The 27,568-nt window shown below is 42.2% G+C and overlaps 1 protein-coding gene across 5 annotated transcripts in view; it reads right to left on the reverse strand.

Moving 5' to 3' along the window:
- SETBP1 (SET binding protein 1) overlaps nt 1-27,568 on the reverse strand; it is a 350,054-nt gene that overhangs the window by 55,060 nt on the left and 267,426 nt on the right. For 3 of the 5 annotated variants that reach the window (XM_036009099.1, XM_036009101.1, XM_036009100.1), the window contains exon 5: nt 17,486-17,605. The exons of 1 other annotated variant lie outside the window; for it this stretch is intronic. In XM_036009099.1, coding sequence (XP_035864992.1) covers nt 17,486-17,605 — 120 coding nt within the window. Of the gene's footprint in view, nt 1-17,485; nt 17,606-26,384; nt 27,526-27,568 lie in introns of those variants that run through there. One more of the 5 variants, XM_028525006.2, reaches the window with a different exon arrangement.

Genomic DNA, 27,568 nt, shown 5'->3' on the forward strand with positions numbered 1-27,568 from the left:
TCGTGCTCCCTGAATCGGGCCGTGGCCCATGGAGGCGGCCTGGACTCACATAAATGAGTCATGACGGAAAGGAGTCACCGTGGAACACAGTCGTGGAGCCCAATGACACTGTTGCTGTCCGAAAGTTGTTCCACCTTTGGGTCATTACACCCAGATGGGAACCAACCAACATAGTCAGTCTTAGGGTCCTGCGATGACCGTGGGTTAGGAACTAAAGAAATATGCTTGTTGACCAGTGCGTGGAGAGAAGATGAAGGTTTTCCCTGACCGGGAATATGTAAGAGAAAATGCAACAGAGTCTCTGGGGGCAATTGCAGAAATATTCCCCAAACTCTCTGAGCTGTGGCAGCCTGTGGAATGTGATGTGTCCTTCTGAGACGAGGACCTGCTCATTTGACTGAGAACATAGTGCATTTCTTAAATGGAGCAATCTAATACCTCAATCCTAGTATCTCTTAGATACCAAGGCATCCCAACGACCCAAGTCCTTAACTACCAACCCCCAAAGAAGAAGTGAGAGGTGAGGCCCCCACGGTTCTAGTCTTCAGCCAAGTTTCCATGGTCCCCTGAGCATCACATTTTCGAAGGCCCCCTTACAACTGCCCTGAAAAGGTGAAAACCCCAACTCCTTTCCATGAAAAAGAAAGAAGCTCAATAACATTACCTCAGTTGAGGTCGTCGCTGAGGTCTGAGTACTTTGGAGAAGGAACCACAACGTGCCAGCAAAAACTGGAGGCAAAACCAGGTACCCGGGTGAAACCACCCACACAAGGTAATAACAAGCAGCACTTCGAATCTGGCGCTGCCCTAGGAAACGTTTACAGGCTTATAAACATAATTATGAAAGATAGAGGGTATGGAGGGAGAGATGAAGGAAGAGAGAAGATGAATGGAAGAACTGTTCCATTCTTGGCCACTGTTAGTAACGCCGAATTATAACAAATCCTAAGTGAACAGGGAGAACAGTACTGAGACAAACACCGAATTCCAGGGGAGACCAGACCTGTGCTTTAAAAACAGGGCCATGTACTTCGGAAGGAATGCTGTGTGCTTAGTTTTGTTTATAACATGGCAAAGGATTCGAGAATGTAATCTGTTCCTCTTACCAAAAAAAAAAAAAAGCCAAAAACCCCCCAAAAACCCGAACACAAAGATCCTCCTCAACCCTCCACCCTCCGGCACCCCTTCCACCCCCTGCCCCACTCTGATCCCAGATCTGAAAGATGGGATTCTAGAGTGAATTTCTGGAATGTTCGGTTTGGGCCTGTCTTTCATCAGTGTAGCTAGATGATGGAGCAGCTTTGTTTTTTTAAAAAGGGATCAGTGTGCGGAAGGGGAGGTTTTCTGAGGGAGCTTTTCAGACTTGTTGGATCCGAGGTATTTTTAGGCTTTTTTTTTTTTTCATGGGCTTTGGATAATGCACAGGATCTGGAGATGCAGTGAGGAGCAACTCCCTCTAACTCTGCAGGGACGAAAGTCTGGTGCGACTTCACTCTGCCTTGGACAGCTTTCCTGAGGATCCTTGAATGCATTAACACAAGCTAATGCAGTGCAGTGAAAGAGAATGGATTTAGGGGTCCATTCAGTCCCTTCTACCTTTTCCTGCTTGTACCGCCATGGGGGTGTTGGTTGGCCCTGCTAAGCCTCAGTTTCCCTCACTGCAAAAGGAGAGGAGCAATGTCTTCACTGTAGCAGATCTGCAAATTAGAATGCATCTGTAGAGCAAGTAGTGGGGGGCAGGCACACTGGGTGCAGTCCTTCCCAGTGGCAGTTCCCTGGAGAATGACAGGATCAGGGATGCAGGCTGGAAGAGCCTGGAGCTCACATCTGCCCCAGCTACCTCTTTAAGGAGGAGTCCCTTCTACCACATCCTGGACCCATGGAGCATCCAAGCTCTGCTCCAAGGCCAGCAGACAGGAGATGAGAGGCTCACCACTGGCTGGACCAGCCCATTCTGTGTGAACGGCTCTCACTGTTAGGAAGCTCTCACTGTGAGCCGACACCTGCCTCCCTCTACCTTCTACTCACACAGAACACTGACATTTAAAAGCAACAATAAAAACAGCTAACACTTTTGGGCACACTTACTTCATACCATGCACTGGTCCAAGAGCTTTTCAGGCATTATCAGATTTAATCCCCAGGGCAGGAATTAATATTGCCCGCAGTTTACAGATGGAGAAACTGAGGCTTTGAGTGGAGATGCAACCCACCAAAAATGTCTCGCATCACAAGTGAAAGAGCTAAGGCTTGCACACAGATCAGTCTGACTCCCAGCTCATGGGCCATCCCTAGGCTGCCACGCTGTCTTGTGCGCTGGAGCACGTTGTGTAGTACTGGACTCAGAGGAGGTACTCCGCAGATGGAGAATGAGTGAACGAATGAGCGGACGAATGATTGCAGACATAGTAAAGAAGCATCCTATTTGCATAGTAGGATGCAAGGGGTGTTGCAGCCTCCATTGTGTCGGGGTCCTTCAATACCTCCTGGCCTCACCTGTTTTGCTCACACTGTCTTTGTAATTCGGTGCTGCATGTAAATGAATAAAAATGTAAAAAACACACTGTGTCTAGTGTAAGGTTTCTAGGGGTGTGTGTATGTGTGTGTTATATGCATTTTCAGTGGCGTACCCTGGGTCTAGTAATAGAGATTTTCAGCAGCATCTTATTTAGTGTTTAAGGTCTTCATTATATTCCTGTACAACTACTTGGCTTTTTTTCTCTTTTTTCCAATGAGAAAATCTTATGCTATAAAGCTGGAGAACTCAGAGAGTTGTCCTTATTAAGCCTAAAACATACATGTATATTTTTCATTTTAAAATGATCTTTAGATAGAATATAGATGGATACATTTTGGAGAGTTGAGGGGAACGGGCTCTGTATCACCCACCAGGCTCTCTCCACCTGTAGTTTCTAGTGCTGACCCTCCTCGCTCCCTGCCCCTTCACCCCTACCTGCCCCAGACCAGGAGGGCCCTGTTTCTAGTCAGTTTCATGAACAGAAGACTCAGGGCAACGCGTGGGCTGCCCAGCTCCCTGGCTGGTCACTGCAGCCCCTGCTCTGTCCCTGGGCCTGGTCCTCATCCCTGGTACTTGCTTTCCCCTTGTGACTGTGCCTCTGCCTAGTGACATGATTCGACTAAAGCCAAGTGTTCTTGTCTGTCCAAGTCCAAATGTCTACACTGGTTCCCTTGTAACCTGAACCAGCCTCCTGCTTCATCCTCTGCTGGGGATGGGAGGTTTGGTGTAGAAGTCCAGTGTAGGTGTTCTTATGCCAAATTGGATCCCTCTTGTTTAAACATCACCTGAGATCCTTTGTTGACTTCCATGCCAGCAAGGAAGTCAGAGCTGGGTGCTAGTAGGGCAGGCAGGCATGCAACAGATCACTGTCATGTAGTGGAATGTTGGACTATAGATAAAAGAATATTGAGGTTATGACCTCTGGTTAAAAAGAAAGACTAACATGCTTTCTGTGTTTTGGTTTATTTTCTCTGTTGGTTAAACATTTCAATTTGGCTATATTTAATTTCTCTATGACCAGTCACAAGCTCTTGATAAGAAAACCTCCAGACTGTGAGCCACTAGTGGCAGGGCCTAACTGCTATCTTGTTAGTTCCACTGCTCATTATTTAGCGTTACATGATGCAGAATTAGGTCCTCAAACATACGTATGTGTCATGTTGGGGGCTGTGCAGACACAGACCAAATGAATCAACTAGGATGAAATGGATTCACAAGGGAAGCTAATTTTATCAATGCAGGTAAACTAGTAATGATTAGTTTCCTCTTTACTATAGGGTATAAGTGAGAGGGATTATCATGAGTTAGGCTGTTTTAACTTTCTATCCCATTGTGCATATGTGTAGACAAAGCCCCAAGTTCATGATCCATCAGTATTGAATAAAGTAAGGCAAGGGACATGGATGCACCATGACACACTGCCCAAGTCCCAGAGTACTTTTCAGATACCACTTAGTGGATAATATCAAGACTGCAGACCTCTCTCCCTTCCCACCCACTCACAGCACACACAGCATTTAAAATACTAAAAAATACTACCAGAATAACGAAAACTATACTTTTGTACTTGCAAAGTGTCATTCTTATGCTGAGTTCTGGGTGCTCTTTCAAATGCTCAGTTCAGCAATGGCTCAGAACTTATTGGAAACTTTTGGTTCTCAGCCTGTCTCAGCCGCCGAAGGGCTCAGGAGTGGGATACACCAGGACACCCGCTCTTGCATAACTGACAGCCTGGTCTGGGACACCAGACTCGCCAGTGAATTCTCATTAAACGACTCAGAACCATGTGCAAGGAAATCTCACATCGATAATCAGAGCTATATGAATAAAGAAAAAGGAAAGAGGAATGACTTTTATGAGCTAGACTAAATGGTAGGGGCTACTTGACTTAAAAGTGAGGCCTTACTTGCACTTAGAAGGATGCTCAGAATTATTGTTTATTACATAAGAATCAGAAGACTCTATCCCTAAATACATAAGGTTAACATTAGTTTAAGACGCCATTAGCTCTGATTCAGCTGGGTGCCTGAAAAATCTCTTTTCACGGCTTTTTTCTCATCAAGCCATCAAGCTTGATAAGTCGTGGTGGTAGAGTAACAAGTGTTTCCTGTTAGGGTTACTTTAGAACTACTTCTCATAAAACAGCAGTAAAGAGTATTGTTATGGAGTTCTAGGACTGTAGGTAGGTACACCATAAACCAACATCCCTGTGGATTTACCTCCCTGTATTTGACCTTTCCCAGTGCTCGACTTTAGACTGCTCCATGGCAGAGAGGGCGAAAGACACATTGGAGGGTGCATGTATTTCTAAGCGTCTCCAACCGAGGACTAGAGAGCTATCTCCAGATCTAGCTGTATGTGGAAAAGGAGCGACAGTCGTTTAGATCAGCACTGGAAGCTGTGAATACAGTCAATATGTCTACTGAATGGTACATATGTTTGACTAGAAACAGACACATGGGTTTATGTGTATACAGTTTCAGCCTGTGCAGGGCAAGTAAACTCTTCAGGGTCCTTCATGTTCACCACCCAACCTTGAGGAGAAAAGCTCTATCACTGGTCCGAAGTAAGGGAGAGGTGGCCATAGTGGAGTCACACGTGGGGCAGGCTCCTGGAGTAACAAGAGACTCTGTAAGCGGGCCACCACCACACTTAGGTGTTTTCTGCACACAACTGGGGCTGCTGGAAATACCCCAGTCACCGCGGAGCTTAGCCCCGGATTCCAAGTCCCTCTCGGCCTCTGAAGCAGCACACGGCCTTTCTCACCACAGCGCCCACCCACCACTGGCCTGGCTCTTTGAAAGCCCTGAAGAACCGTAAAGATCCCAGTCTCCCTTCCCTTTAACTAGAGCACAGGCTGCTAAACGGCCTCTCGCTGCCTTTTGCGTGTGGTGCTAATTAACATGATCCAAGTTACAATATGTGTTAAAGATTCCAGTTTTGTTACTTATTTAATGAGCTTCGTGGGATTTGAACACGAGGCTCAAACTAGCAGGGGAAACCTCATAATTAGTTTCAATTACAAGAAGTTCCTACGCATTAAGACTATTTGATGAACTGCAGAGGGAAGAAACTACCGACCAGATACAAATCACTAATTTTGTTGCATTTATTATTATACTTATTTTCTTCCTAATTAGTACTGATTGGATTATGATCCTAATTAATGCAAAGGAATTTGGAATGGTATACAATGGTATGGCTTAGAAGATGCCAGCATGTACAACTACTAAATTATTGCTAATTGTTATTTACATGAGGCCTGGAAGACTAAGTAATGCGATGCCTAATTAGCATTAAAGATATGGTATCCATTTCTAATTTACACTTAGGCAATGCAGATCAAATCATTAGCTTAAAAAACTCAACCTTTAGATTCTAAGAATTGCACCATTGTATAGCGATCTCCACGTAAGTGTTTTTTTCTTGTCTTCAATTGCATCTTGCCAGGGTTTAGCCAAAAAAGTTCTACAGGAATACTCAGCAACATGCTGGTAATGGGCTGCAGTACCTAATGATTAGAGCTGGGAGCCAGCTGGCACAGAGGCCAAGCATAAGGCCTGGGTTTGTTCCAACAGTGGAAGGTATATGTGCTTGCTGGAGAATGGGGTCCTGAGATGGCAGGCTTCTGGGAAGACCTAAGCCCATCTGGATGCCTCGGTGGCCATGAGTGAGGGCCCCAGATGACTGGGGGCACCTGTCTGGAGAGCTGGATGACTAGCCAGCACCGCAGGGACAAATGCTACTTGCCCCATGGGGGTTGTGGTGAAGACAAAGAGACAAAAGGTCTCGGAGTGGAGAGGCCTACATTTCAGCTCTCAGGCCCATCACTCTCAAGCAGGCCTGCCCACTCCCAATGACACCCCTTTCCATACGGCAAATGGCACCCCTTGCTCTAATCTGCCCTCCTGGAGTGAGTGATGGGGCTATATGGAGACACCCTGGTGGAGGCTGTCTGTGCTCAGTCTCACTGCTTCTGCGCGGGAGAGCCTCTCATTCTGCCTTTCTTTCTCCACCCTGTTTCTTCCCCTAGCACCTCACCTTTTTTCCTTTTTCCTCTATCTTCTCCTTTGCTTCTACCTTAATCCATTCCAATCCCTCCATGGGATGAATTGAGAGAGTACTGGAACAGAAGCCAGGGCACCCGAATGACTTGACTTCACAAGAGTCATTTCACATCTTGGGACTTGATTCTCTGTTACGAAGTGAATGTTAACAACTGCTGGGCTTGCCTTTCCTCATGACTGTGCTGGGAAGCTCAAGTGGGATAATGTACTCAAAAGCCCTTTGCAAATTACGAAGTTGTATATAGATGGGAACAATTCTTAGATTCAGTTCAACAATTTTATCTTCGTGGATAGAAGTATCAGTGCCCTATGGAGTGCAGGCAGAGGCCGTGGTGCCTCCTTCTTCCCTGTGGGGCTGACACTCGCTCAGGGGCGCCTCCCAGAGGTGTCTGTGCAGCCGAATGAAACCCGGGAGACAGGCTGGCTCCTGTCTGGGCCCCTTAACTCCACACAGGAAGTTCCTCTTCCCCACAAGTTCTGAGTACCTTGTCAATGGAGAGCCCCTTTTCATGGAGAAGCTGCACCAGGGCGAGCACACGCTAGTTTTTGTAATTCTCTGAGATTGTTCTCAGAAGGCTTTTGTTCTTCCAGGCAAATATTCCTGGGCGTCAGGCTTTGCGTATTTAGAGCTGCCATCCTGTGTAGGCTTAGACGTTTTTTATTGAGAGAGGGGAGAGGGGAAGAGAAGGAGGGGGGGGGAGAGAGAGAGAGGGAGAGAGAGAGAGACACTAACAAGGATGGTAGGTACTGAAGCCTGAGGGTTGATTGTATTGGATTTTTAAGATAGCCTCATTCAAGCCTGACAATAGGCCTGTTGAGTTTTGATTTCTCAAAGTTGTGAAAAGACATTTTAACTGATCAGTTAAAACATTTGTCAAGGTTATGTGTGATATAAATAGATAACACAAAATATATACTAGTTCCCAGAGAGAAATAGTGATTCACTGTAGTAAATTCATTATTCACTCCTTTTTAAATTAGTAAAATAGCCTTGTTAAGAAAACTTAATACCATATGCTTTATGTGATTTTTTAAAATTATAAGATATATCACACCTCATACATGCAAAGCATATATATAGAGTGAATATATTCCATATATGTATACATATTTTAACTACATATATATGTGTAATTATCTGTGTATGTTGCATATATATGTATATTTAAAAATGTGTTCTTCATATATTTACTTACAAAATGTAAATAACAAACATGCCTGGTTATGTATTAGCACCCAGCTCAAGACACAGAATGTTCCTGATACATCTTTGACAATTCCTTGTATGTTACTTCCACCCCCGACCTGGTACCTTTGTGTACAATTGGAAAAGGTCCCCTCTCTTTCCCATAGAGATGCATTGCTCACACCAGGGTAAAAGACTTGGGGATAACTTTAAGGGACTAGATTTTAGCTCCATCACCCTCTTGACTGGATGTCCTTGCAATGTACGAAACACAAAGGCAACCCTGCCCAACCTCCTCTTCTTTGCAGTTCTGTTTTATATAGAGAGATCCCTGAATAATATATTGTTTGTTTTTTTATGCTTTTGAACCTTATAGAAGCAGTCACATTTTTCTTGGTCAATATCCAAGTGTAGATGGTGAAAAAAGCTATTTAGCTTTTTTCTAGTTAATAGCATTCCTTTGTATGAATATCCAGCAATTTACTGATCCATTAGCCTGCCAGCAGATACCCACGTTGTGACCAGTGTTTAGTTACTGCAAAGACAGTAGTACCAGTGAGCATGCTGATAATTATTTTCCACACATGTGTGCAAGAGTTCCTCTAGAGTAGACAACTAGAAAGGATACTGCAGTGTAGTAAGAATCTTTGATTTTATTAGTAATACCAAACTGTTTTTCAAGTGATTATGCCCACTGATGCTCCTACTAGCGGGTATAAAGAATACTCATCATTGTACAAATTCTCCAACCCTTGGTATCATCAAATTTTAATTGTTGCCATCTTATAAATGTGGCTTTAGTTTGCCTTTTCTTGATTAATGAGGTTAACAATTTTTCTTGTGTCTACTTATGTGAAATGCCTTTTCATGTCTTTTATCCAATTTTTTAAAAATCAGAATTGCCTATCTTTTTATTACATTGAAGGAGTTCTTCAACTACTCTGAATTCTCCTCCTTTGGTGGTTAAATAAAATGCAAATATTTTTCTAGTTGATAGTTTATTACTACCTTTAATAAGGTAGTAATTAAATAATATTTAATAATTTAATATTATTTAATATTTAAATAATATTTAATTTGTTTAATAAAAACTACTAACTTTATAATTTCTTTTGATAAACATCTTTTATTAAGATGGATGTATAAACTCCTTATAGTTTGCACTTTCTGTCTTAAGAAATACTTTTCTGTACTGAGGTCATAAAATGTTTTCTAAAAGTTTCAAGTTTTGCCTGTCACATTTAATTATGTAATTTATCCGAAATTGGGTTTTGTGTATCCTAATATCTGGTAGGTAAGTCTAACCATCCTTTTTCTTCCTCAGGAGTGCTTTAGCTACTCCTGTACCTGCCATATAGGGTTTCCATGTGAGTTATAGAGTTATCTTATAAAGTTCAGAAAATCTGCCTGTAGAAATTTAGATTGGAATTTAATTAAATCTATAGATCAATTTGGAGTAAATTTCATACCATTTTGATAACAAGTCCTCCTATCCATCTCTCCCAATTTCAGTTTTAATATACTCCAAGAAGTCTCACTTAAAAAATAATATCATACTCATATTTTGTTGGATTTATTTCATGGTACCATATTATTTTTGGTATAAATCTGCATTTCTATATACCACTGACAAAAAGACATATATATCAAAAAAGCTTTTCCATATTTATTTCATAACTTTGTGTTATACTTTTATTCATTTCGATAACTTGTTCATATATTCTCTGGATTTCAACGTAATTGTATCAGAAGAAAATAACACCAGTTGTTTTTCTACCTTCCCAAACCTTAGCATTTTACTTCTTTAACTCTCCTCGTCTTGCTGGCTAAGACCTTTAATGCAAACTGAACAGCCGTGGTGACAGCGGGCATTCCCGCCGCCTTCCTGATTTCAAAGGAAAGGTTTTTAATGCTTCACTAGTAGGCATGATGCCTGCTGGAGGGGTTTTTCTTGATATCCTTTATCAGGATGAGGACAAGTCTTCCTATTCTTAGTTTGTCCAGAAAGCTTTTATCCTAAATGATTGACTATCGAATTACTTCTGCATCAACGGAGATAACCATCTGACTCTTCGCCTTTGTTCTGTTAATATGGGGAATTACACTAATATATTTTCTAATGTCAAATCAAAACTGTATTCCTGAGTTACTTCAAAGATGGTCAGAATGTATTCTTTTAAATACATTGCTAGATTAGACTGGCTATTACTTTGTTTGGAATTTTTGTATCTATGTATACGGGTCAAATTGGCCTGGTTTTGATTTATGGATTTATTTTTCTCATTCTGTGTTTGCCTGACAGTGACTGGGGCTGCAACTTGGAGGGGGTTCCCTCTTCTGTGCTATGGACAAGTCTGAGTGAGCACGGAATTTTTGGTAGAGAACTTACTGAAAATCTCCTGGACCAGGTTTTATTGAGAAGATTTTAAACTATTTAATTTACACAATGACTAAAAAGAACTGTGGGTTTTCTATTTTATCTAGCATTGATTTTCATTATATTCTTTTCTGAAACTGTGCCGGTTGCATCTAAGTTTTCAAATATATTGGCACCTCGTTGTTGATAAAATATTATTAGTGTTTTCACCTCACATGCTCTCCAAAATATTTCTTTTCTTCCCTTCTTCCTATAACGTTTTTCTTTGCCTCCTAGCCTTCCCTTCCCTCCTTGATTATTCTTGCCATAAATTCATTAGTCTTTATCAGTCTTTTCAAAAGAATGTCTGGCCTAGTTGACACTCCTGTATCTGTATGCGTTTTGCAATCCATTGATTTTTGCTTTCACCTTTATGACTTACTCTTTTCCTACTTTCTTTAGGTTTATTCATTTAAAAAACAACTTCTAATTTCTTAAGGTGCCCAGTAAACCTTTCTTCTTTTCTAATATAAACCTTTATAAACTTCTCACCTGGAACCAACCTACCTGCATCCTACAAGTTTTGATATGCAGTATTTCCACTAATATGTAATTCTAAATTTTTTGACCTATGAGTTAATTAAAAGCATATTTCCTAATGCCTAATAATTTGAGGTTTTTAATAATTTGATGATTTTTAATAAGTTGATTTTTTTTGGTTAGAGCTTTAATGTAATTATCACTTGTTAGAGAATACAGTCTCTATGACATTGACACTTGGACTTCTGTCAGAGGTACACTCTATGGCCTAGCATGTCATCGGTGTTCACAGGTGTGCTTTGTTGTGCTTTCTATTAGCTGAGTGTGGCATTTATGTATGTTTATTAAAATGAGATTGGCAAGTCGTTTTTCACCAGCTTTCTACATCTTTGTTTTGTTTGCTTGGTTAATTAATGAGAAAGATTGGTTCAAAGTTCCGTTCTGAAATCAAGTTTGTCAGTTTCTCCTTTTGTCATAGTTGCTTTATGTAGTCTTAACCTATGTTACTACGTACACACAGAATCTTCTTGGTTGCAACCGAACAACATATCATTAAGGTTATGTTATGACCCTCTGACTGCCAATAACTTTTTTAAAGGCACAATCAATAAGGCTGTTTAATATCAGCCTGTCAGCTTCCCATTACTGTTGGTCTGGTATATTTATCTCATACCTTTCTTTTCAGTGATATGTTTTCATAGATTTTAGATGTATATCTTTATAAGCAGCATACTTCTAGATTATAAATTTGAAGATCCAATCCAATCTTTTTAAAGTTTTCATGTTTGCTGTGATTATTGATTTCGATTACTTTGTGCTTTATCTTGTAAAATTTTCAGTTTCTTATGTTTCTTCCTTTTTTGATTTTTTTCCTCATTCTTTCTCTCACACCCTCTACTGGTTTTAAGTTATACCTTTAATTTTCTCTGTTTATGGCTACCCTAGGCTTTCTGAAATCTATATTTAAGGAAATAATGCCAGAAGTTATTATCATTAGCCTTTTCCAAAACAATAAAGTAAACTTTGAGTATTTTAAGCGTAATACTCTTAACCATGTATACTGTAATTATTCAATGTTTTACTTCCACTTTTTTAAAAAAAGATTTTATTTATTTATTTCTAGAGAGAAAAGGGAGGGAGAAAGAGAGAGAGAGAAACATCAACGTGCGGTTGCTGGGGGCCATGGCCCGAAATCCAGGCATGTACCCTGAATGGGAATCAAACCTGCGGCACTTTGGTTCGCAGCCCGCACTCAATATTTCCACTTTTCTTAACGCTATAAATGAGACATCATTGTTTTGTCTAGCCAATTTTGTGTATTTAAAATTATCCACAATTTTATATTTTCTTTGTTTCTTATATCTTTTTACATCAGACCTTCTTTCTGGGATTTTATATATATATACACACACACACACACACATACATACACACACTTTTATTTTTGAAGCACATACTTTACAAATCTTTTTAGGAAGAGTCTACAGGTAGTAAACATTCACATTTTTGTTAGACTTAAAAATACCTTTATTTTTGTTTTTAAAAGATTGTATCGCTATGAATATTTTTCTGTTTTGACAATTTATTTTTCTCTCTGTACTTTGAAGATAGTTTTCAATTGTCTACTAGATGTCATTGTTACTGTAGAGATGTCAGCTAAAAGCCTACTGCATTTTTTGAAGGTTATTTATCTTATCTTTTCTTCCTGGCTAGTGTCTGATTACAGTGTGTCTACCTTGAGTTTTTCCCTTTAACAAGTATGTTGGAATTTCTGGGGCTTTCCGATTTTGGGGGACCCATACCTTTATCTATCCCATCAGCTCTTAAGGATGATTCTTTTCCCCATTTCTTTTCTACTATCTCTTTTCTGGACTTTCAATAACATGTATCAAAAGCCTAATTTTTTAATGCTACAACTCACTTAACCTTTGTTTATTATTGTCCTCTATCAACCTTCTACAGTATATGTGATTTCTTTGGAACTGTCCTCAATTCAACAAGTCTCTCTTTAGTAGTTATGACTAATAGGAGAGAGCACCCACAAATTTAAATTCCTACATTTCATTTTTAGAATCTTGATTTGTGTGGTTTTCATATCGACCTTGTCATATTGCACAGTGAACTGTATTCTCCTTTCGATGACTGCCTTTATGTTTTCAAACACACTAAGCCTATTAAGTTCATATTTGAGAAAGATTCATATTTTTATAGACTCAGTGGGTCCAATTCTACTGTTTGTTGTTTCTACTGACTCTTACAAAAGCTTATTCCATCATGCATTTTGCATAAGAATTTTTTTATTATGACTCATGCTTTTGGCCTTTTATCTGTGAGAATTCATTTTCCCAGAGATAATATTCCAGCAAGCCAGGGACATTTTAAACTAAAATTTTGGCTTGACCATTTTCAGCTCACGGAAGTTATCTACTGGGCCCTCAGTCACGTGAGAATTCCTAGAGTTCAGACTTCTCAGAGCTCAGACAGGCAAGGCTCTTTGTGGGGCGAGTGGGATTCTAGTTATTCTTTCACTGAGGGTTTTGCCTGATAAAATACAGTGCTTATGAAGGAATTTTGGATCACACCTCCTGCACTGCATGGACACAATATTTGTCTTCTACTTCTTTCAAGCAGTTCAATAAACCAAAAAGTCTGGACGTCCAGGGATAAGCAGATGTCCAGAAAATCCATCAACTTTAAGACTACCTACCTCTTTGTGTTAGTGTTTTCTGATCAGATTCAGCATCTAAAAACCCCTCTCCCCACCCCCACACACATATACACACCTGGACATACACTTACAAAGATGCCTTTTATACTTCTGATACAAAACCTTTAAAAACTGAATAAAGAATGTCGCAGGTTTGATTCCCAGTCAGGGCACATGCCTGGATTGCAGGCCATGGCCCCCAGCAACCGCACATTGATGTTTCTCTCTCTCTCTCTCTCTCTCTCTCTTTCTCTCTCCCTTCCCTCTCTAAAAATAAATAAATAAAATCTTAAAAAAGAATCTCCTTAAAAAAACTGAATAAAGTATATCTTGTCTGCTATACCTTGAAAATAGAAATCTTTGTGTGTGTGCGATTTTAACTGCAAATGTTAATACAAAGTAATCCCCTAACTTCTTTCCCTTATTCTCATCACTTATTTTTTTAGCCTTATTTATGAGATCTGAAATTCAGTTAATTACCTAAAGATACTCCACAATAAATTAAATGCAGCTTCTTTTTGAAAAGTAATGTTTAACTCATTTCTATAACTATGTCTTATGCTGTGGAAAGTTAAGCCACTTTTCTCTCTAAATCATAAAACAAAACTTTTCAGTGTGGCATTCATGTCCCCTCCTTTCCAAATGACATGAATCTGCATACACATCTATGTTTTTTCTAAAAAAGGATCTATAATTTTTAGTGGATTCTAAAATAAGTATGTAATCTTAAAAACTAGGTTAAGAATTGCTTGTCTTAGAGGAATATCAACAAGGAAAAAGGTTCACATATATAGGAGAATTCTGGAAACTACCTCTGGGAAAAGGGAGTGAAAAAATACCCATGAGAAACAATATATGTAGCTGTACCTCTCTATACAGGCCTGTTTGTCTATGTGTAGATAGATTTGCCTATTTACACTCAAAACACACACGTGTGCCCACACACTTACACAGACATGCACACACCATTCTGCTGAAAGGCACTGGTAAGTGGGAACAGAAACTCGGGTTATCAGTAATAAATGTTTTCATTACGTGCATTTTTCTACTCCAAGTTTAAGGACAATAATGTTTGTGAGAGAAGCAGCCATGGCCGAGGAAAGCTGGACAGCAGTCCCGCCTAAACTGGGCAATTACGAACTAACACCACCCATCCTGACCTCCCTGCCAAACTGGGCTCCAAGTGATTGAACCGTTCCCGTAAATCACATCTTCCTTCCAGAGACAAAGATATTTCAGATATTCAAAAGAATGTGACAGGGCTTTGAAAAAAAATTCCAAGAGAGCTCCAAAACCTTTTGAGTGGCGGCAGCTGCATGAGAATCTGGTCTAATCATTGCTGGGCGGGCAACAACCCTCTCTGGGGGCTGTGGGTGCTGGCAGCCTCACAAACTGCTGGCTGCAGTCACTGCTCCATAGCCACCTTTCTCCCTGTGTATCTCAAATACCTTTATGTGACTGCAGAGTGCTCAGCAAAGTAGCTCCGAGGACTCCTCTTTGGAAGAACGTTCAGGTATGTTTGTGTATGAAGGTGTCTTTGGGACATCCTGCCGGGTAATGTCCCCTGGGGAAGGTGTTTGGTGACGCACACTGGAAGAAGCTTTATCACTTTACAGCTGTTCCTGGGATACTCTGTAGCAAAAGCCTAAAGATTGCTTGCTCTTTTCCTCTGGCAACAAGGCTGTAATGGAGTATTGTATACTCTAGCTCTCTGCTCCAAATATTGTTTTTAAAACAAAAACTCTTATGTCAGCTTTCCCTGCAAGATCTCTCTGGCCATCACTGTGAATCTGGGAGGAAATCATGGCACTTACGACAGTGTAGCTGGTTAAAGGCTGCACACCGAAAACGAGCGAGGGGAATCCACACCCCTAAAAGCTGATTGGAAGTAACCCTGCAGACACTAAATGGAGGATTAAAGAGCGATTACTGACGGATTGACAGACTGGCACCTAAACACCGCAAACACAGAACAGTTGTGCTATAGATTTAAATTAATACCATTTAGGAGAAGAAAAAGAAACATCACATGAATAACTGTGGTCTTGTGTGAGATTCATACAAAATAAATGCAACTGTGTTCCCTGATAGATTACACAGCTTAAAATAGTCAACATTCATAAGTGCACTGAGTCAGAATTATTATTATTACCATTATATCATTATATGCAGGGTTGTCAGAGCCACTTAAAAAAAGAGATGGCGAAATAGCATAGCTTCAGAGAAGTAAAATACGGACCATGTGAGACTCTAAAAAAGTTACAAGTCATCTGAAAAAAAACAAAAACAAAAACAATAACAGTACCCACTGCCTATCTCAGAGGCACTGAGCATTCTCTGAAAGTTGAGCATGGACTGAGCCTTATATGTAAATGTTGAGTCACTGCAGGGTACGTTAGGAATGTGACAATAATCATCAGGACTGTCACAACCAGCACATGCCCGCTACATGTCAGGCACCGTCAGAGCACAGTACTTCAGGTGTGTGGCCTCGTTGGATCCACACCGCACCTGTATGATGGGTGACCCTATCCCAGAGATGACACCACCACCCTGTCATTGTACATTATTTCATAGTTTCGCCACACATGGTCTGGTGATTCTGTACTGTTTCTGTGACAGGCAGGGCAGGGACAACCGCCTTTTTGCGAAATGACAAAACTGAAATTCAGAAAAGATGGGTCTTCTGTGCCAAGACAGACACAGGGATCTACTGATGCGGCTCTTCTGCAATTTCATACCATCATAATCCTCTGGGAAAAGGTTAAAAAACAAAAACAGGGGGTTGTTTAACTAGGCCAATGGCTCATCGTTGTCACCAAGACGAGAAGAAGCTACTCAAGTTGGCATGGGCTGGTGGCCATTTCTGGTGTCACTTGGCAGGAGAAAGGAGGAGTTTGCTACAGTACCAGGGGTTAAGATTAGACGTGCAGACCTGCTCCCACCGGGAGGGCTGGGGTAGAGTGGTGAAGAGCACTCAGTCAGGCTCAGGCAAACCTTGGTGAGCTCGCAGTGAGCTCTGTGTTCTTGGAATTCTTCCTCACTCTCCTGGGCCTCATCTCCCTGGTCTGCATAACGGGGATAATACTAGTACCTATACCTTAGGGCTGGTCAGCGGGAAATGAGGTTATGCATGTACAACACTTGGAATAGCACCTAACACTTATTGAGAACTTAACAACTACTATTTAAAAAATGATTTCATATCCCCCTCCACATTGTTTTGATAAGCATAAAAGCATCCAATATGGTTTCATAAACTAAAATGGCTCCTTCCAGTTTTCCCTCATTTTTCAGTGTTCCTAATTGGGATTTACTCCATAGGCCTGGCTCCTACCTAGTAAGATCCCTACAAGGTGGAGGGTCCACTGGAAATATCAGACATGGGTTTCAATAACTATGTAAAGGGCTCATATACTGTAATTAGAACTACAGTCACGGCTGAACTTAAGCCATCCCATGACCTTAGGCAAATTATTTAATTGCTCAAGATTTTGGTGTTCATCTCTAAAGCCCGGTGCAGAAACACAGGTGACTTCAGGCCACGGACTGGGTTTGCAGAAGAAACTGGTACTACAGCCCCTGACCTCGTGCTAAAGGCCGAAGTGCCCCACCCTGACAATTATGCCGTATTTCCAAAGCTTTTAAAAGTAGAGGTCAAAAAAGGTTTGCAAAAAATAACCTTCATCAGCCAGCAGACAATTATATGACCTACTGAGAACAGGGATCAAATAGGAGGAAGAGTCAAACACTCAGCTACAGGGGAAATACATAAAACATAGCACTTTTAGTCTCTCTAATTATCTACATGGATAACGATGTTTTTATGGCTCACCAAATTGATATTACTGGTATGGACACCATTAAAAGTGGTAGAGTTGCTTACTTCAATCATCTTTTCAGCAATTCATGGCAAACTCAGAAGAGTTGAGAAAAAGAAAAACAGAACAAGGCAAATCAGAGCCATGCATGAAGGAAGAAAGACCCCAGGCAGGCACTGCCCTGACTGATATATAATCACAGAATTATAGCAATTAGACGGGGAAGGATGGAGCTCGTGCTCCGGCCCCCCGAGGTGACTGCTCTAGAAAGCCAAGGTGTGAGGACTCACCAGCGGCCTCCCCGGCCTCCCCAGGCCGGCTCCTTGCCATAGGCTTGCTTCCTCGGCTTTTTGCTTTTGTGCATTTCAATGGTGCTCCCCTTTTCCTCACCCAACTTGAATATTTTACACCTGTATAGGAGAATGTTACCGGAAGTGTCATTTATTCCAGAGCTGTGAAACCACAAATGGCGATTCCCCTCTACCAGGCACTTCAGAGGGGCTTATATTATCTTCAACTCCACCCCACCATCCCCAAACTTCCGCTTGGTGGGGAGCTTTTTTATGCATCCTACAATAAACCCACTCAAAGTAAGTGCACATTTCCGATGTACACAGCACTTCTGAGCAGCATGAATAGAAAATTTTGGAAAGACGTTACAGTGAAACTGCAGACGTAATACCCTGTTGTTTGTATTGCTAATTTGAAACAAAACACAACTTTGACCTTACTGCAGTCTAATCAGCTATTAAAACAAAGTACTTCTTTAGAAAAAAAAATTAGATCTGGCTGCCTCCTTTAGGTATAGAAAAAGAAATAAAACAACCAAGAGGGAGCATGTGCTTTAAAATTGTTCCCTTATTCTTCTCTGTGCTGATGCGAAGTCACTAAATGGTACTGATATAAAATGTAAACATGCATCGACAGTCAGGATTCGCAGGGCAGAGGTACGGCTGTCATAATAACCCTGGATGCTCTTCCTTTGGCAAGTCCTGTTATTGTCGGAAAGATGAATTCTAAAACAACTCTATATTGTGCAATCTGCAGATTTTATTGACAAAGGTGTCAAGTCCTGCAGAACTGAAAGTTGTTTTCCTTGTCATGAGATAAATAAGCAGGTTTTCTCAAGATCCCAGCTTTATTCAATTTGCTTAGATACAAGGTGACTGCAAGCATTGATTCCATGTAAGACCGGATATGGATTTTTTAAGGGAGGTACATGTCCTGGGAGTTAGAGTCACCTCTTGAAGAAGCCGATGGCTTTGCAGCTTGGCTCATGGAGGGGGCGGGGAGAGAGGGAGAGGGGGAGAGAGAGGGAGAGAGAGAGATATGCCACTGGAACTGGAGAGATTGTGGTGATCCTGGGAGCAAGTACACTGGCCAGTTTTCATTGTCCTGCTTTGCAGACTCACAGATGTTGCAGCTGGAATTGAGGGACTTAAAGAGCACCTGGAACAGTGGTTCTCAAACTCTGGGTGTGTTCCAGAATCTGGGGGGCTGGTGGAAACACAGGTCTCTGGTCCCAGCCCTAGAAGTTCTGATTCAGTACATTTGGAATGAGGCCTGAGATAATGCCTTTCAAACACATTCTTAAGTGAGGCTCATGCTCCAGGTCTGGGGACCATACTTGGAGACCCACTGGTCTAGCACAACCCTCTTATTTCATAGGTGAATAAACAAGGCACAGGGAAAAATGCTGATGTGTGGAGGCTGTACCCAGCAGGCCTAGAAAACCGGTGTTTCCTGCTTGCACATACATGGTTCTTGCTTTTTCCCTAGAACCATGCTTTGTAGCTTTCCTACCTGCTCCACAAAAACATAACTTTCATCTAGAGATAAAGAAGTTGTTTCTTAAGCAGCCAACAGGAGTGGACTGCTTGTCTTCCTGCTGGAAGCTCCTCTGCATTCATAGAGGAAAAACAGGCTCCAAGCTTGGGAGAAAGGACTAACCTTTGTTTAGGGGGGTTTCTCCCTAGACACCTGCTTGTCAGAGAAGATGAGAGACCAGGGAGGCTCGGGGATGTTCAGAAGTGGGTTTGGTTTTCTTATATAGTAAAGAGTTTCTGGAGACTACACATTTTTTTTCTTAACACAGGAATGTGGCAGAAAGTATCTGCAAATCAGAATGGCTATTAGGGGCTGGGTGACCTCTCAGGCCCCTCTTTACTTTGAGAATCTATGACCCATGAAATTGACTCTCTTAATACATAGTGTAGTAACACTTCCTCATTTCAACTTTACTAAACCATAGTTTATAATAGTTTAATTCAATAATGCTGAGCCCCCAAAACAGTTTACTATGCAACTACTCTTTCCTGAATCTCTTTTATTTTAGCAGTTTATAAAATGCATGTCCTGATATTTGTATTAAAATATACCCAGTCTATAGTCTATATTTTAGACTCCACACTCTACATCCTCTAAACCTGCTTTACTCTCTTCTCAGCATTTACTGATGTCTGAGATTATATTATAGGCTTACCGCCTTGCTACTGCCTGGGTCCACCGAGGCCAGATATGAACTCTGTGAGAGTAAAACATAACGTCTCTGGGCCATTGCTCTAACCACAGTTCTCACAGAGCCCGCACCCAGTGCCAGTGGATCAGCATCTTGCTCAGTGGACGGACTCAGAAGTTCCTTACCTCCAAATGAACATCTACAGAGGTTTTCCGAAATATGAATTTAGTAACCAGAGGAACTCCTGTTTTATAAAGCCATCAAATGAAGTGCATGAATGGAGAATCAAGACCATCACATATTTCCTCCCTGCCAGCCAATACAGGTACAGAATGGTGTTAGGAAAAAATAAGGAATGTTAAATCACATCCAGTGAGTTTTCTTGGACCTGAACCATATTTTGTGTCTCGGGGAGTCTCTCCAGAAGGCAGCCATTTGTGATTTTTGTATCAGTGTTGATCATTTGCTGGCCCTTAGGGTTTGGAACACTAAGGCCCCAAACCCTTACAGCAAAACCAACAGCTCTATTACTATCGCTCAAAATATCAGACTTGTTCAACACAAACAAATATCAGCCCACTGTACATAGTGGAATCACACAGCTTTGTGATACTTTCCATGGACAAAACTTCATTACCCTTGAAGCTACGGACAATAATTCTATTCAGAAATGTTCACTGACTACCATTTTGTTTCAAGATTGTGGACTTAGCCACAAGCTGACTCCAGCTTCTAATGGACACTACCAATAGTGCACTGGATTTGATTGAAGTAAGGCAACTCCTTTGAAGTCACCCTAGAACAAAGAGCCAAACAAATATGAAAGGCTTAGGGATAGAGTTAAAAATAGGCAGTTTCCAGGAACACAGTTTCAAGCAAAAAAAAAAAAAAAAGACTGGAGTTGACCTTTTGGATTGCAATGGCAAGCAGACTCAGATTTGCATGGGTTCTGTTAAGGACAGGTGTGTCTGTGTGAGACATGTTACACAGTGGTTAAGGTAGCATTCACCCGATGGGAGCCCAGCCCCGCTCTGTGGTCAACTTCCAGACCAGGACACCAAGGCTGAGAGGAAAAGCCCATCTGAGGGCACCCCACAGGCACGCCAATCAAAGACTGTGGAACGAATGTGTTGTTCGAATCAGCACCTTAGTGGAGAAGAAGCACCAACTCTGAAGTCAGATAGAGTTGGGTCAAGTTCAGGTTCAGACACTTCCGTACATAATCTTAGACAAACGACCCATTTCTTGAGGCTCGGTATTCTTAAGATTGCAATTGCTCTGGAATACATGGCACACAGCATGCTGACTATAGTTAACAAGACCATATCCGAAAGTTGCCAAGAGAGTAGATCTTCAAAGTTCTCATCATAAGGAAAAAGTTGTAACTATGGGAGATGATGGATGTTCATTTGTGCTAATCTTTTTATAATATATGCAGATATAAAATCATTATGTGTACCCCTTAAATTTATACAAAGTTACATGTCAATTATATCTCAGTAAAACTGGAAAAATTGGGGTAATGGAGCCTATTATCAGGAGATCTGGATAATTAAAGACATTTTATGGATAACATCAAGCAGCAGCTCATCCTGGGGCTTTAAACACATGGAAGGAGACCACTCTTATTTTCACTGAGTGCCATTGTGGACAGCCACGTCAGGCCAGCGTGAAGGGGCCTGAGCTAGGCTCGCTTAAACATGCATCTCCACACCCACGCACAAACATTCACCATGCTTGGTGTCGTCCACTTTAAGAATGACAGCAAGACAGCTTTCTATTTTGACATTCCGTAATAGTCCTCCTTTGAAATTTTTTCTCCTCATCTGTTAAATGGGGCTATTTATATTCAGCCTCCGCCTACCACATTGTAAAGATCACAGCAAAGGAGTGTACATGCTGGATGGTATTATGCTATTAGGATGAGAATTCTCATGCTCACGCTTTGGGGCTCTGGCATTTGGGGGCTTCCTGATTATTACCACTACAAGATGCAAGATAAGATGACACTGTTTACTCATCAGAGGCAGACACCTTATTACAAATTCCAGCTTTTGGCTTCTTGCTTGTCCCCCCTGCAGTGGGAACAGAAGAGAGGCTGACTTGTAATAAATGTGGTGTGATGCCTGTTGAAATCGGGACTTTCGCAGGGTGAAGTTTGTATTGACACTCTTAAAATATGAGCCTGTCTCAGTGTTTTATGTCATCAATTGTGACTGTCAGTTTCCTTTGCAAGGAGTGGAATAATGGAGCTCTTTTCCTCCTTGCTTTTTCCAAACCGGTGTTGGCTGGAGGGCTTGGAGCAGCCCTGGCTATGGTGGGAGGAGGGATCTGTTTTAGGAATATGGCACATTTTATGATGCTGTGTACTTAATCCCAGACTCAAGAACAGGAAGAGCATCTGGCCCTCAAGCCGAAAGGTGTACCATGCCCCTGAACTTGTGGGTACTTGAAGACTGTTCCTCTGGACCCTGGGGAAGATTTCAGCAATTCACCAACACCTGTTACCTGTAGTGCCAATGAGCGGCTTTCTGGGACAGTCTCCTAGCTGGGCAGGCAGTGGGCTATAGTGTTTACAGGCCCGACTGGTCTTGGTGAACTGAGCCTGGCTGCCCTAAGATCTGCCCCACGTTACAGGATCTTTCCGGGAAGCAAGATTTCAGCGTCTACCAGAGAAACATGAAAAGCACAGCGATCTACTAATAAATCAGGAGACAATTAAGGTTAAAAAGTCAATGTCCAGGCAACACCAGGATCTGAATTAAATCAACATATCAGAGTAATTCAAAGGCTAGTGCCTGGAAGGCGGCATTTTGCTACAGTCCAATTCATTTATCAAGCAGCGTTTCCCCACTCGCGGTCCCTTATTCCACAGAATGATCCGGGGCATCTGCCAGCAGCAGCCCGTTTTTCTGGCTGGTGCTAATTCTTGATTGAACATTGGCCAGGGTTTATAATCAAACTTAGATTAAGCTTATCTGCCTTCCCTGCCTTTGCTCCTTTTTCCCCCTTTCTCTTCCCACAGAATATCAGTTGTGCACACACACTTCCTCTATTTCTTTTGTTATATTTATCAAAAATAGACCAGAACATGACCAAAAGATTTCCATAGGCTCTCTCTACCTGCGATCAGAAAGAATATATCAACAACCTTGCTTTCTTTTCTTGCACATTCTTACGTGAACAGTTTTAGAACTGGTTCACTCAGTGATTACAAGGAGCCTTTCAGTGGCCTGGCATTGTCTTCCTAGTAAAGGTTAGGGGATCTCTGAGATAGGAGAAACTTTAGAGATTATAATAAGAGCTGCCTGTATTGATGATTTACTATAGATTAGAAACTCTCATTCTTTTTTTTTTAAGATTTTATTTATTTATTTTTAGAGAGGGAAGGGAGGGAGAAAGAGAGAGAGAGAGAAACATCAATGTGCGGTTGCTGGGGGTCATGGCCTGCAACCCAGGCATGTGCCCTGATTGGGAATTGAACCTGCGATGCTTTGGTTCGCAGCCCGTGCTCAATCCACTGAGCTACACCAGCCAGGGCAGAAACTCTCGTTCTTTATACACATCTGCCTTTTAAATACTTATGGTAAGTCCCAACATAGACACAATTTATTCTCGATTGTACAGATAAGGAAACTGAGGCTCAGAGAGGTTTTATGGTCTCTGAGCTAGTAAGTCACAGAGTTGATTCAACTCTATAAATTGAGGTTGCAGGTATGTCTGAGTCCCAAGGCCATATTTTTTATTTTAACCTCAAGGGCAAAGGGCCTCAGAATAACAACAAAATAAATACAGAAGTACTTTTAGACCACTTCCTGTATGCCAGGCTTTCTTTTTAGCATCTTACATAAAGTCACTCCTTTATCCTCACTGCACATCTCTGATGTCATATATTGTTATTCAGATATCACAGACGTAATAAACAGGGGATGGATCACAGAGAAGTAAATGACTCACCCAGTTACCCAGCTAGTGAGTGACAGAGCTGGGGTTCCAATGTAAGCAGTTTGAAGCCAGCGCCCCTAATATCCACGAACCCTAACTCTGGCTGATGGATCATTTCTCCGCTTGTGCTGAATGCATATGGCCCTGAGGATTTGTACCTGTCAGCCTACTAAGGCCACAAGCACAGGGTGGCTCAGTAGCGTTCTTCCGCACACGCGCCGGTGCCCAGACTAGGCACAGGGGCAGGGAGAGGCCAGGACACTTCCCGATGGCCTGGCTTTCTAGAGTTTACACCAGATCGCTAACATTTTTTTCAATACTGGTTTTTTTCTTTGTGATTTAATTATTTATGCACTCAGGTTCATTTACTTTGGAGCTTCTTGAATGTCAGAGCTTCAGATCTCAAATGCAAGCCAAGCTCTGGCCTTTGCAACAGCCCAAGGTTAATGCGAAGTGCAAACAAGGGGCCTCTGAATCCACTGCGACTGTGGGTCCGCTGTTCCCGCACCTGCTTCCTGCTCCGAGCATTTCCTGGGACTTGTGTGAAGAGGGTCTCAATGCCCCGTGGGGTCCTAGTGTATGTGTATGTATAAATACACACAAGCACACGCATGCACATGCACACGCTTGCACACTCCTCTCCCGAAGTTTGCCTCACTGCTGACTGGATACACACATCTCATCTGACAGAAGGGACTGAAAGAAGCACTTCCTCAAGGCAAAGGGAAAGTGGACGGGCCCGGCTTAGTCATCACTACTGAGCCTTAGCCAGGGCGCGGAACCCTCTGAGCTTTGATTCTGCCATTCCCCATTTCGGGGGATTAGGCCATATTAACACTTCCCAAACCCACTTCTGCAGAGTGTTAGTGTTCCCTGACATACTAATGGGTGGATCTGGGAAACAAGAGTTGTCCAGCCAGGTAAGTTGGGAAAAATCTCTTTTCCTTGAGGGATAGATTCACATTGCCCATAGGTGCGTGTTAAGAGTGACGAAATAGACAATCATATATTTTTGTTTATTTTGATAGTTAATAAACTTATTCAATAACCACGCCCCTTTTTTTCTCACAGAACACCTATGGATAACACGGAGAACTGGTTTTAGGATATCAACTGTTCTCAAACACAGCATCTTTCACATTCACACTTTAGTAACTTAACAGATAGTTAATGTATTTCTGAAATGCCCGGATTGCTAGCATGAGAAAAACAGAAAGTGGTATTGAAAAGTGAATTTATTTTCGTGTGAGGCAATCCACAGACAGGAGCATAGAGCTGAAGACCCAACTCCATCTCTATGGTCAATGGTCAATGAACAGTCCCACGGCTGAGGTGCAGACAGTGTCCAGCACCTAGCGGAACTGAAGATGCAGGCAGTGCTTGTTACACTGCAGTCCAGGGTTGTTAAAGGTGGCTGTGTGTGTGTGTGTGTGTGTGTGTGTGTGGAGGGGCTCTTGAGGTCAGAGAAGTCCAAATATTTGAATGGGTGAGAACTTCTTTCCTTGGATCTGAAGATTTCCAACTATATCTTTGTGCCCTTTACTGATCTTTATGCCCCTTGTGGCATTGATAACAGAGCCACACACAGAGAAATCAGTAAAGAGGTTATTGGCCAAAACCAGATTTCAAGAAGTACCTTTGTAAAGTACACATGTTCCCAAAGGGCAAAAAGATAGCTAATCCAGTTTTTAAAGACAGCCACTCGCAGGCTAATTTAGTATTTCTAATTAGGTATCTGTTTCATTGCTTCTCTTTTCCTCCATGTAACATATTTTATATTTGAATAGAAAATAAATTTTATAAAAGGTCTGTGTTATTCAGGTGAAACTGGTCTGCGATTGGACTTGTTTTGTTATTAACCGTGACAGTTTGGGATAGTCTTATTTGACTTTAAAGGAGATCAGGCACTACTTTTCTCCTCTTCCATGTATTTGCTGTTTGGTTGGATTTTGTTTTTCTGGACCTTGGTAGATAAAATCCCCTCACCTGTGCAGCGCTCATGAGGCTGCATCAGTCGCCTGGGGAGGCCCACCAGACAGGACTCAACACAGAACCTCTCTGAGCTTTAGTTTAAAACCTCAACGCCTTTTATGTAGTGAAAGCACCACGGTATGCAAGATGACCGGTTCTTGACATCCCGCCCCCACCTGCGGTTCTGGAGTCCTATAGTCCTTGACCACAGATAGCTTGAAAAGCCTGCTCTAAGGCACAACTCAGAACATCAATCACCCCATCCTCCATCACCCGACAACCTAAAACCTTTGAGTGGTGTCCCAAGAGCAGGCTCCACAGTCCAGACCTCTCTGCCTTGTGGAGCAGCATTCCTCTTTCCCTGCCAACTGCCACCTCCTGCATCTCAAACCACAGGCAGAGCCCTCATCATCCTCCTGTCCCTAACATGACAGGCTGTGGCACAGCTCCACAGTCTTCGTTCTCATGGCTGCCGATGTTACATCTGCTCTCTCCATGCGGTCCCCCATGCTGCCTTTTCTGGCTCTTTCTGGAGCCTGGGCACACACCATCTAAGCACCAAAGCCATCCTAAAGCCTTGTGTCCATGTGCATCTCTCTTTCTCGGAATGCAGTCCCTGGAAAGCAGCAACTGGGTCATACGTGTATTAGAGTCTTTGACACAACATAGGTAGATGCTTCATACCTATTGCTTAAGGACAATCATATGCATTTGAAACCACACATACATTCTACTATTGAAAACCTACTGGAATCACCGAATACAAAAATCTGACATAAAGGTTGGCATACCATCGGTACACAGTATGTACTTAATAATAATAACAATAATAATAACCACCAATACTTATTGAGTGTTTCCAATGAGTCAGGCATTATGCTACAACTTTATAAGCAAACATACCCTATCAGATGGACACTATCATCCCTTATTTTGACTTGAGAGACAGAGATGGATGTTGCTTAAATCACCCGCCCAAGGCCTCCCAGCGTGACCCCTGTGGTTGGCCTCTGTCTTTTCCCAGTTCCCTCCAGTGACAGCTCATTGCTCTAAGTCAGAGGGTGCCTTTCATGTGTTGGCTGCTCCCCGAGGAACTGATGTGAGTTCTCAGCTTCCGGGGCTGTGACGATCGAAGGGGAGAATGCATGAACGTACTCTGCGAGATAGAAGTCACCATCCTGAAGTGTGCTAAGTAACCAGACGGGGAGAGTTTGGATTCTTTGACTTAAAGGCAGCAGCAGATTTAGGGCATCCGCCTCGTCTTTTTGACCTTGAGTGAACACTATTTGACATTTTTCCAGGTGCAGCTCCACCTGAGGTCACACTGATCTGCCTGCTGCAGGAAAACCCAATGGGAGGCAGAAACCAGAAGGCCAGGTACAAACAGAACATGAAGAAGTGCAAGGTGGCAGTGGGGTTACCTCCAGAGTAGTTTTATTTTTTTCTAAATGAGCAGGAGGATGGTATCAGGGGTTGGCTGAAATTTCCTCCTCTGGGCCCAGAGCTATTCGATCACGGCTGCACAGAGTGAGCACTGGGTGCAGAAGGAGCAAGTGGGAGCTCACAAACGCAGGCAAACGCAGGCCCAGCCAGCCAAGTGTGTGCCTGCTTTTCTTGGGACCACCTCCCTAGCGCGCAGCCAGCAGAAACGGGGCCAAAAGACCCAACCTGAAGTCCATATTTTATTTGAATAAAAGTCTCTAAATGCTGAGATTTATAACTTCACAGGAAAGGTCTGGGAGGGGGGAAATAGCTTAAAAGAACATTCTGTGTAGCGCTAGGATGCTGCCAGGAGTCTGCGGGCTGGACAGGGTGCTGCGTTCCTGAACATTAGACAGAACTGAGGGTTTCTTCTTCTTCTCTTCTATTAGCATGGGAACACAAACCCCTCTCATGTCAGAGCCTCGATTCTTCAGGTTTCTGGTACAATTTGCCCCATTCAGGAGTAACATTTAACTGAAGGGAAATCAGAAAAAAGTGTAGCTTTTTTTTTAAACCA

The sequence above is a fragment of the Phyllostomus discolor genome, chromosome 9 (genome assembly GCF_004126475.2).
Source record: "Phyllostomus discolor isolate MPI-MPIP mPhyDis1 chromosome 9, mPhyDis1.pri.v3, whole genome shotgun sequence".
NCBI classification, from domain to species: domain Eukaryota; kingdom Metazoa; phylum Chordata; class Mammalia; order Chiroptera; family Phyllostomidae; genus Phyllostomus; species Phyllostomus discolor.